This window comes from Cryptomeria japonica, unplaced genomic scaffold (assembly GCF_030272615.1).
Source record: "Cryptomeria japonica unplaced genomic scaffold, Sugi_1.0 HiC_scaffold_78, whole genome shotgun sequence".
NCBI lineage: Eukaryota > Viridiplantae > Streptophyta > Pinopsida > Cupressales > Cupressaceae > Cryptomeria > Cryptomeria japonica.
Window position 1 is genome coordinate 66,413 of NW_026728900.1, and position 12,411 is coordinate 78,823.

Consider the following 12,411-nt stretch of genomic DNA (forward strand, 5'->3'; position numbering starts at 1 on the left):
TGGTGATCTAAGTCTAATATATTGTGTTAATGTTTTGGTAGTTTATGTAGCAATATGTTAAATAAAACATAGTTGAAATGTGAAGAAAAATTCTATACTCAACGAAAGTAATTGAATATGAAATCAATTACTATACCCATAGAATATTTGATAATATTAAAGATAAAAGAGCTTTATATGCCCAAATCCAACTTGTACTTCAAAGTCTAGGGTCTTATACCTCATAGTCATATAAGCGACACTAAAGTTCGGAAGATGAATTTTTGCACTTTAGTAGTTTAGATTTGGGATTTACAACATTGTGTTTTGAGTGTACTTAGCGCAACATAACTCTTGCACAATCTCTTTTTTATCACATGAAGCATATTAATAATAGACCCCATGAAAGGAACTTTAAGACAATTATAAGAAGAAAACACTTCAATTAAACTTATTTTATAAATGAGATTACTTATATATGCTTTCTTTTTAATTGTATGATAAAAAATAACCTTTATTTTACCCAAACTTATAAAAAATACCAAAATTTATCAAACTACAAACTTTAAAAAATATGAAATAAAATATTCAAAATTATATCAAACAACATACTTGTATACTTTATTTTTTTTATTAAAATACAATAATATAATCCAATTCATCATTATAAACATTAATTTTAGATTTTTAATCTTAAATTCTCTTTCACAATCAATCGACCGTCCGTTGTAGCAAAACAATTATATAACGTATCATAGGGGAATCGAAAATTAAAATTATTTGTTGTAAAAACAGTTACAGACATAAAAGAACTATCAGAAGATATCATAAGAGGTATTCATTCTGGATTTCTTACACATAGCCAAAAGTGTAAGTAAAAACGGAGCATATAAAATATGTGCATCATCGAACAACAAACAAAAGAACAAAGATCACACAAAAAATTACCTTGCTCACCAAGTTTGATTATATTTTACATTCATAAGAAATGTAGGGACCTGGAGCCAATAACTTTAGAGATAGTGGAAGAATCAATTTGAGAGGTTTGGCTATGCTGAAGTTGGAAACGCAGGAATCACTTTAAGCATATACCATTTTATCAATGACTTTAAAGAAATAGAGAGACAAATTTTATGGTGTGAGACAGTTTTCTCATGGGAGCTTCCCCATCCAAGGAATTCGTAGAATGATTGGCTAAAAATCATTATTACATTTATATAGGAGTTCGTAGAATTTGTCCCGCAATGTATATTTTACCAATGGGCACATTTGGCTTTCAATTTCTCTTTGTCACAGAGCGACATTAATAATTCCTTCCAAATTTTTAAGATCTAATTTGGCAAAAGCAGAGTAAAGTGAAAGATTCTCCTGTACATTATTTAAATGAGCTTTCAATTTTTGAATGGAAATAATGTTTTAGGCTTATTAAAGTGTTAATCGATTCAGGTTAAATAGGTCAAAGTTGCTGCTGTGATAATTCAAAAAATTATATTAAGAGAAGATTAAATATAAACATGGTATATTTGGTTCTAAATTGATTTGATATTGGTTTATATTCATCTGGTATTGCTAGATGTTAAAGGATAGATAGCTTTTTCAAATAATTAGGGAAGATAATTATATTTCAAGGGTTGCGTTTTCCAATGCTAATCTTCTTAATGAGATCAATTTTGAAACTATGGAAGTGATCAAGGGTAGCAATATCGTAAAATGAATTTTTTTTAATAACAAACATACATATATTTAAAGAAATTTATGTAGAAGAAGCCAAGACATATCATTATCAATGTGTCTCTTATATTTTGCTTTTGTTCTTTTATTTTGATGAGTAGTAGCCATTTACATTAATTGAGATAGAGTATAGTATTCACCAAAAAAGTAGGGGGATACAGGATCATCCCTTAGGAGTCAAACTTGTAGAGTCCAAATAGACAGAAAACACATAAAATACGACTCAAGCCTGAAGAGTAGAAAACACAAAGAGAAATCACTAAGTGGCTAAACTAGTGACCAAAGGAGGCAGATCTCTATTATCCTTAGGACCCCATACATTAGTAGGGTTAGGGCTGTCATCAAGGAGGGACCACCCTTCTTTAATAGTAGCCTCCTCTTTTTCCTTGTCCTAATCAATGCAAGAAGCCTTTGGAGGAACTAGACCATCCACTGTCACCAATAGAAGTTGGCCAACCATTGTCACCACTAGAAGTCGGCCACCCGCTAGCACCACCACCAACCAAGGACACACTCCCTGAGCCCCACCCAGAGGAAAAGCACTCACATGGCAGAGAGGTGAAGTGTCACCTGTTGAAATCGTTACCACCACTAGACTGGTGACAAGGAGGTTGAGACCATAGGGTCCAAGAACAACGAACAAAGGAGCTACATCCATGTCAACAAATACAAGGCATAGATCGATCACAAGAGGTAGAAGGACTAGAAAAGATGCTATCTAAAGGATTTGGAGGCACTTTTGCAATTGTACAAGGAGCATTTCCCCAATACTCTAGAAGGGTTTGAAGGTGGGCCACCTCCAACACAGCCTTGTTGGCTTGCACTTGAATTTGAATCATCACATTATTATGCATACACACATTAGTGAAAAGTGAAACCTGAATAACAATTGAGCTATGAGAAAATGAAACAACATTTCTATCTTTCCATATTGTAAAGACTATTTCCACCCTAAAAGCATGCCGAATTTGGGTAAATTTGAAGGAGATGCAAGACGAATCTCCTAGAAGGGTCATATACCAAGAAAGGGCCTGTAGCTAGAAAGGCAAAAAGAAATCATGAATCCAACTCCACAAATTTTGATCATAGTGACATAATTAGAAAAGACCTATGAAATTTTTATGTTGTCCTTAGAAAGGGCAACATTGATCAGGATTACCCATATGCCTTAAGTGAGAGCCTAGAGACAAGACTCAACACCAAATGCCTCAAGATTGATCCTTGTGGCATGAGATTATTATTATTATTTTACTCGACTCTCAACACAAAATGCCTTAATATTGATCCTAAGTGATATGAGATTAAAGCTAAACCAAAAAAATGGTAATTTTGACATAAAAGATGAATTTATGGGTATGGGTGTGAATGTAGGTCTAAATCATTACTAACTAATGAATATATGTGAATGTCTAGAAATTTTAAATATACACATATAAATTTTACATATTGGTAGAATCATTGAACTAATATATTGCACAAGATTCTTAAGCATAAATGTAGTAACACCTCTCACTTATTGATATTTAATTTTAAAGACATAATTCTATCAAAATAGAAACACAAATTTGAATAATTATTAGCATGAATCTATTAATTTTAGTACTATAAAAAAATATTAAACTGCAAAATACAATTCATACACTTTTCTCCTCAACAATATAATAATTAAATATACAGTTTAAAAAGAAACTATATTAATATCCAAATGACAAAAAATATCTTCTTTGTATTAGTTATCCAAACCACTACTTGGATTAAGTAAATTGGGACATAGGCCCGAAACCTTTAATATAATAGCCTCGAAGGCAAAAAGGAGGGATATCACATGTAGTGAGACTATTGAAACCATAAAGACCAAACACTTTCAAGCAAAAGCTTTCGATCGAAGCTATGAACCGAACATAAACAAAAATATTGACCAAGAATTAAAGCCTATATTTTTTAAACTATCAATTTTTGAAAGGTCCCCAAAACCTTTTCCCAAAGAGACACCTTGAACAGAGGCATTCTCAAACATGATATGGGCTTATTAAAGTGTTAATCGATCCAGGTTAAATAGGTCAAAGTTGCTGCTGTGATAATTCAAAAAATTATATTAAGAGAAGATTAAATATAAACATGGTATATTTGGTTCTAAATTGATTTGATATTGGTTTATATTCATCTGGTATCGCTAGATGTTAAAGGATAGATAGCTTTTTCAAATAATTAGGGAAGATAATTATATTTCAAGGGTTGCGTTTTCCAATGCTAATCTTCTTAATGAGATCAATTTTGAAACTATGGAAGTGATCAAGGGTAGCAATATCATAAAATGGAATTTTTTTAATAACAAACATACATATATTTAAAGAAATTTATGTAGAAGAAGCCGAGACATATCATTATCAACGTGTCTCTTATATTTTGCTTTTGTTCTTTTATTTTGATGAATAGTAGCCATTTACATTCATTGAGATAGAGTATACTATTCACAAAAAAAGTAGGGGGATACAGGATCACCCCTTAGGAGTCAAACTTGTAGAGTCCAAATAGACAAAAAACACATAAAATACGACTCAAGCCCGAAGAGTAGAAAACACAAAGAGAAATCACTAAGTGGCTAAACTAGTGACCAAAGGAGGCAGATCTCTATTATCCTTAGGACCCCATACATTAGTAGGGTTAGGGCTGTCATCAAGGAGGGACCACCCTTCTTTAATAGTAGCCTCCTCTTTTTCCTTGTCCTAGTCAATACAAGAAGCCTTTGGAGGAACTAGACCATCCACTGCCACCAATAGAAGTTGGCCAACCACTGTCACCACTAGAAGTCGGCCACCCGCTAGCACCACCACCAACCGAGGACACACTCCCTGAGCCCCACCCAGAGGAAAAGCACTCACATGGTAGAGAGGTGGAGTGTCACCTGTTGAAATCGTTACCACCACTAGATTGGTGACAAGGAGGTTGAGACCATAGGGTCTAAGAATAACGAACAAAGGAGCTACATCCATGTCAACAACTACAAGGCATAGATCGATCACAAGAGGTAGAAGGACTAGAAAAGATGCTATCTGAAGGATTTAGAGGCACTTTTGCAATTGTACAAGGAGCATTTCCCCAATACTCTAGAAGGGTCTGAAGGTGGGCCACCTCCAACACAACCATGTTGGCTTGCACTTGAATCTGAATCATCACATTATTACGCATACACACATTAGTGAAAAGTGAAACCTGAATAACAATTGAGCTATGAGAAAATGAAACAACATTTCTATCTTTCCATATTGTAAAGACTATTTCCACCCTAAAAGCATGCCAAATTTGGGTAAATTTGAAGGAGATGCAAGGCGAATCTCCTAGAAGGGTCATATATCAAGAAAGGGCCTCTAGCTAGAAAGATGGAAAGAAATCATGAATCCAACTTCACAAATTTTGATCATACTGACATAACTAGAAAAGATGTATGAAATTTTTATGTTGTCCTTAGAAAGGGCAACATTGATCAGGATTACCCATATGCCTTAAGTGAGAGCCTAGAGACAAGCCTCAACACCAAATGCCTCAAGATTGATCTTTGTGGCATGAGATTAATTTTTTTTTTTTACTCGAGTCTCAACACAAAATGCCTTAAGATTGATCCTAAGTGGCATGAGATTAAAGCTAAACCAAAAAAATGGTAATTTTGACATAAAAGATGAATTTATGGGTATGGGTGTGAATGTAGGTCTAAATCATGACTAAGTAATGAATATATGTGAATGTCTAGAAGTCTTAAATATACAAATACAAATTTTACATATTTGTAGAATGATTGAACTAATATATTGCACAAGATTCTTAAGCATAAATGTAGTAACACCTCTCACTTATTGATATTTAATTTTAAATACATAATTCTATCAAATTAGAAGCACAAATTTGAATAATTATTAGCATGAATCTATTAATTTCAATACTATAAAAAAATATTAAACTACAAAATACAATTCATACACTTTTCTCCTCAACAATATAATAATTAAATATACAGTTTAAAAAGAAACTATATTAAATTTCCAAATGACAAGAAATATCTTATTTGTATTAGTTATCCAAACCACTACTTAGATTAAGTAAATTGGGACATAGGCCCGAAACCTTTACTATAATAGCCTCGAAGGCAAAAAGGAGGGATCTCACATGTAGTGAGACTAGTGAAACCATAAAGACAAAACACTTTCAAGCAAAAGCTTTTGATCAAAGCTATGAACCGACAAGAAACAAGAATCTTGACCAAGAATTAAAGCCTACATTTTTTAAACTATCAATTTTTGAAAGGTCCCCATAACCTTTTCCCAAAGAGACAGCTTGAATAGAGGCATTCTCAAACATGATATGGGCTATAGTGGAACCTTGGAATAGAAGAAGAGATAACCAACCATTAGCTAAGACTAGAAAAGAAAGGAAATAGATATTAGAATAGAAGAAGATGAAGTGAATCGCTCCAAGAGGAAAATGAGGGTAATTCAAATGGTGAACCAAGAAACCATCACTCTCCAAGTGTGCTTCTAACCGGACATGTCAGCATATCAAAGTCAAAACCATGCACTCTCTACAAGTAGAGGCACCTCAATAGGAACAAAAGCAACAAAATTCTCCAAAGATTCCACCTCAATAGGACTAGGACAAATGATTTTTATAATATCCATGTTAGAAATATTGGGAGAAACACAAACAATGGAGCCCACCTATAAAGGACCTAAAGTAATGAAGCCAATTTCGAGGTCCACCTGAAAAGGGGCAATAGAAGAGAAAATGGGACAATAGGAAGTAGATGCCCACTCAAAAAGTAGACAAGAAGAAACCTTCCTCCAAAACACTTGAGACATCAAGCTTAATTAGAAAGACCAAAAAATAGCACTTGGATAGCACCCAGATCCACTCCCCAAAGGAAAGAAGGGCAAAAGAAGACTTAACAATCACATGTTGTAAGACAACTCTGATAGGGTCCCTAAACCCCTCAAACTGGGAAGGGGGGAGAAGAAAATTACTAGGGGTCCTAGCAGACCTTGTACACAACAAATAAATAGCCACAACACCCGAGAAGTCTCTTCACTGTAACCCAACTCACCACTAACTAGAACAAAGTCATAGCAAAAACTAGCCCAAAAACCCCTATGAGGAATGGAGAACCAATGACAAACTAAAAGCTTTGAGAAGCAAGATTCCCCAAGACACAAAGGCATATGGGGGGAATATAATAGAGAGAGGTGGACATCATAAACCCCGTATAAGAATAGTGGATAGAAGGCATCACCTCCATATCACCAATGAATAGGCTCACCAGTGGCTCAACATCAAACATCAAGCCAACCCGAATCTTTACACAAGGGGTAGTGCAGAAGAAAACCACACACAAGATCAAATCAATATTGACCAACAAAGAGAGCAACCTACCAACTACCTTCACCACCTCTTTGTGAACAACAAGATCAAGAGCATGGAAGGCTCCATAAATCAGGGACAAAGTACCCAGATCCAAGGGCTCAACTAAAGAAAACAAGGCCAAGACACCCCAACACATGTTGGAACCTCAAATCGCACACCAACATAAGGCACAAGATAGTGAAAAGAGGCCCATGAAGGGCGTCCAACAAAGCCAAAATGAAGGATAAGAGAGTCAACACAAAACCCCATAATGAGCAAGGCAAAAAACTAAAGGCAATATATCCTCCATCTTCTCTCCACTCAGAAGCCCCATCTGAGAGTAGGGGAACAATAACTCCAACCCAAATCCTACCTCTATCAACGGATTTGGTACCAAGACCCCCAGCAAACCAAGGGCAAAGTAACACGGTCCCCTCCATTATCATCAACCTCACCTCCATCCTCTACATACTCCCCTGCAACTCTCTCTCCTTTCAAAACCCTAACTCGACACCTCATCCTCCCACTCATGACAATGTTATAGCTTTTGTTGTATGTTATGTTCGATTATCATGCTAATGTTGAATACTACTTTCTTTTAGATGTTAAATTTGAACTACAATATTATTATAAAATCAATAATTTAAAAAGAAAATCTTTTTTGGAATTATTAAATTAAAAATCTAAAAAAAAGGAAATGAAAAGCGTCATTTTTAGATTACTTGTTTCCGTGGAACGTGGCACCGACATTACAAAGAATTGATTCTGACTTCTTTAGAAGTGGTCTACATAATCCAATCTCCTCCCACAGCATTTTCCTTCCTTTCTTCATTTGATGTTTCGACGAAACGATTGAACAGATCGGAGATTGTCTAATTTCGAATCCTTTTCCTTTTTGCCTTAAGTGTTTCGAGAGAACGACTGAGGTTCCCTCCTCTGTACGCTTCTAATAATTTTTAATATTCATTTTCGTGGAAAAGACGAGGAAAACTGAACACAACAATATGACCTATTTTATTTCGAGTAAAAGACCAAACCCAGATTTCGAAGTATTTTCGTCCTGTGTTCTTTTGCCTTGAATGTATGGAGAAAGATTTGAACTGGCCGCTTCTTTGAACAGCTCAGCCTTTGGATAAATATTCCTTACTCTTTATTTTTCTCGATGTTTCGAGGAAACGGCAAGGAAAGTATTGAACTCCCTACGGAAAGATATATTAATTCACTTTAGCATTCATCTTCCATGACGCATATTGTAAATCACATCTTATTCACCCCGCTTACTTATTCTATTGTTGTAAAAAGGATTTTTAGCATTTGAACTGGAACTAATGGCTTCTTCGTCGTCATCTCACCAGCAAAATCCGGAATTAAAAGCTTTCTCTGGAATAAAACCTGCCGGCATAAGAAGGAAGATTTCTGAATCTTCAAGACTGTTCGACGTGTTCATCAACCATAGAGGCCCTGATGTCAAACAAACTTTGGCTACTCAACTTTACAACTCCCTTGAGCAGCTGGGAATACGGACGTTCCTTGATTCCAAAGAGAAAGAACTAGGAAATTCGTTTCCTTCTACTATTGAGACAGCCATCCGCTCTGCAAAGGTACACATAGCTATTTTTTCCAAAGGATATGCAGAGTCACCTTGGTGTTTGGATGAGCTGCTTCTCATGTTAGAAACTAAGGCCAAAATTATCCCTATATTTTATCAAGTGATGCCTTCTGATCTCCGCCACATAGAAAGTGGAGTATATGCTGGTGCATTCATTAAATATGAAAAAAAGGGCAGATATGTTGAGAAGCTTGGTGAGTGGAAGGAAGCTCTTCAGTCTCTTTCATTTATAGCTGGAGAAGAATTTCAAAGGTAATCTTACTGTGTTTTGTAAACTCTACTTTATATACTTTTTTGTTCCATCAATTCTGGTTAACTATTTTCTCATTGAATTCTGCTTTCATTTTATAATGTTTCAGTGACTGCAAAAACATAGTTGCAACAGTGCAAAAGGAATTAGAAAGGAAAAGATATTTACACGTCGCCACACATCCAGTGGGGCTTAATAATCTTGTGAAAGATTTTGAGATGCGATGCCTTGAAGAACTTGCACAAGATTTTGAAAACCAATGCGGGTTGAAAGAAGGGAAGCATAGCGCCAAGGTAGTTGGCATTTTCGGCATGGGTGGATCGGGGAAAACAACTCTCTCTAAAGAGTTGTTTAATCGAAAGATTTTGAGTTACTCTAGAGCAAGTTTTTTGTTTGATGTGCGAGAAGCATCTGTGAGAAACCAGTTACATTCTTTGCAACTTAAGCTTCTGAAAGATCTCTTTCAGAATCATGATCTCAGATTTACGAGTCCAGAGGAAGGAACAAGCTATCTCAAAGATAGTTTTCAAAGGAGCCCTCATTTAAGCTTCCTAATTGTTGTAGATGATATCGACTATGTGGAACAGTTAAATGCTCTAGCGGTCATGGATATCCTAAATAATATTGGTGATAGTCTTGTTATTGTCACAACCCGTGACGTTGGGGTGCTTATAACTGCAGGGATTACCGTCGGTTATAATTTAAGAGGAATGGATAGAAATTATGGTAGAGAACTCTTTTGCTGGCATGCCTTTGGCCAACCCCATCCATCTAGCGGGTATGAGAAGCTGGTTGACTCCTTTGTTGATGTTTGTGGAGGGTTGCCTCTGTCCCTTCAGGTACTGGGCAGGCATGTTCATGGTAGAAATAAGGATTATTGGAATTTGGAATTAGTTAAAGTTAGAAAAACTCTTCCTCGAGATATAAAGAACAGACTGAGAATAAGTTTCCATGCATTGGATGATGAAGAAAAACAGGTTTTTATGGATATTGCTTGCTTTTTTATAGGCAAAGCTAAGAGTATAGCTGAAAGGTTATTGAAGGGATCAGGATGGAACGCTCAGCATGCACTAGCAACACTAAAAAATAAGTGCCTTGTAGAAGAATTCAAACTTAGGAGTCGGAAAGGAGAAGTGACGATTGGATTGAGAATGCATGACCACCTGAGGGACTTGGGAAGAGAAATGGCACTTGAGCTCAGCCCTCCTCATCGCCTGTGGCGTCCTCAAGATCTGAAAGTTTTGGTATGCTTGTTAGCCCTTCAGATTTTCTCTTTGGTCTTGTAGTATTCCTAATCAAAACATTTTATTACATAAACAGAAACCTGATCTACTTCTATGTATGCAGGAATCAATGGGTTTCAAATTAATACTCGCCAAAACCAACATCAGGTGTTACCATTCCATTTTCGACAAGTCTTTGGGTTCTCAAGTTACGTTCTTTGTAGGCCAACCACGTACTTGGCTTGAGACATCAGCTTCCTTACTATGGCTCCAGCTAGAGGGCAATTCCGGAGAACAACCATGCATCCCTTCTTGGATTCCTCTTCAAAATTTGCAGCGTTTGACAATCAAAGGCGGGCAACTCAAGACGTTGTGGGAGAATCCCGTACAGGTATTCTGATCTTCTCTCTGAAAAAGTAAATCTCCCCGTTATGTTGTCTCTGGAATATTTTTTATCATGGAAAGATTTACACAAATTTATCTTGAAATTCAGGCACCCTCTCAGTTGAAGGAGCTGCAAATTTGTGAAACCTCTTTGATAGAGTTTCCAGATTTATTGGGAGTATCAAAAGATAGTTTAGAAAATAGAGGAAAGTCCAGTAGTGTCAAGACCCCGAAGACTGGCCTTGAGAAACTAGAGATCGGTGGTGAAAAATTTGTATCTAAGATATTAATCAGTGGAATCCACTATCACAGCCTTAAGTCAATCAAACTTCATGGAATGGAAAATCTTAAGGAATTGAATTTAATAAGGGTAAAAACATTAAATTGTCTTGATATTAAAAATTGTGCAAAACTCAAAAGATTGATAGGAACATCCGATCTTACAAATCTTGTGCTATTAAACATTAATCAATGTCCAGACCTTGAGTTTGAGGACTTGCGTCTCATGGGTATGAAGTGTCTGGAGGGGATAACATTTGATAGAAATGTAAAGCTAAAATATTTTGAGTTGGGGGATTGTCAAAATTTGAAATCAATAGATTTTGGTTGTGAAGAGCTTGTAGAATTAACCATTCGGGGTTGTCCAGAGCTTGTGGAGTTGCCAGCTTTTTTAGGTCCTCGTTCCCTCGAGAGGATTATATTTGATGGATGTGGGAAACTTGAATGTCTTGAATTGAATGGATGTCAAATGTTGAGAAGTGTCTCAGGTAACTTCGACCTTAAAGCATTGTACATTTATGATTGTCCTGAGCTTGAGATGTTTCCAAGTCTTGCAAGACCGAGCTGCTTGCGGCAAATTGTGATCGACTCTTGTGAGAAGCTGCAGAACATATTGGGGATTGACGACTTGCGCGGATTAAGATTGATGAGACTTATTTATTGGAACAATGCAGTAATACGAGATCGCATTCATAAGTTGAAGGTAATGATTTCAACACTGCTTTTTAACAGAAGTAAGCGTTCTTTCATTTCGTTATTCACCTTATCTTTATTCTGCCTTTTGCTCTTATAACATAATCTATATTTTTGCAAGTAATGATTGAAGTAATCTGTAAATGAAAATAAGATACCGTGGGTGACTAACAGTATTTGGTAATTCATTTTAGAGTGTGCCATCAGTGGGAATGGATATGATAGGAAGAGCAGTGGATGGAGCGGAGTCAAGTTTCAATGAATATCTGTTTTCTGACGTTCATATTGACCTCAATGCGATCATTGAAATTGGCAGCCACGAAACTTTTCTCAAGTGGTCAGAATTGAGTGCGGTTATCGGATGCTTTCTGGTTGTGATTGATACCTCTATTTCAGAAGAGGGTATAAATAAATTACTTCCACTCTATGGCCCTAAGGCGCGTCAAGGAGAATGGATAATTACAATGGTGGCATGTGATATTTCGAGATACTATTATCTTCGGGCTATTGAAGGTATTTTGAGGAGGTATGGAATACTGAAGAAGGGGTTTGGGATAGAGGTGAAGAAAGGTGAAGAGTATAAAATTGTGGGTGTGTTACAAATCATTGTTGATAGGTTATATTATTTATGAATGTAATTTATTGAAGATGATTATTTTTTAAAAGTGCTATTTATATTGATTACAGTTCAAAGAAAAGAATGAATTTTATTTTTAATAATGAAAAATAATAATTTGACGGTTTAATTATAATGTTTATTAAGAGAGTTTAATTATAGGATACAATTTATATCAAAGAGTTGTGGATAAACTGATGTTGTTCGAGCATGCAGTTCTCTACTTAGCTGCTATTCTTAGCTTCCATCGTCAAACTCA

General features: G+C 35.8%; 1 protein-coding gene across 1 annotated transcript; it reads left to right on the forward strand.

The window, feature by feature from the left end:
* Positions 1-8,426: 8,426 nt before the first annotated feature.
* Positions 8,427-12,168, forward strand: LOC131864162 (disease resistance protein Roq1-like). Its single transcript, XM_059215180.1, has 5 exons — positions 8,427-8,959; positions 9,067-10,201; positions 10,305-10,571; positions 10,674-11,546; positions 11,731-12,168. Exons 1-5 carry the CDS (start codon positions 8,427-8,429, stop codon positions 12,166-12,168), a joined length of 3,246 nt encoding a protein of 1,081 aa, XP_059071163.1.
* The last annotated feature ends 243 nt before the right edge of the window (positions 12,169-12,411 follow it).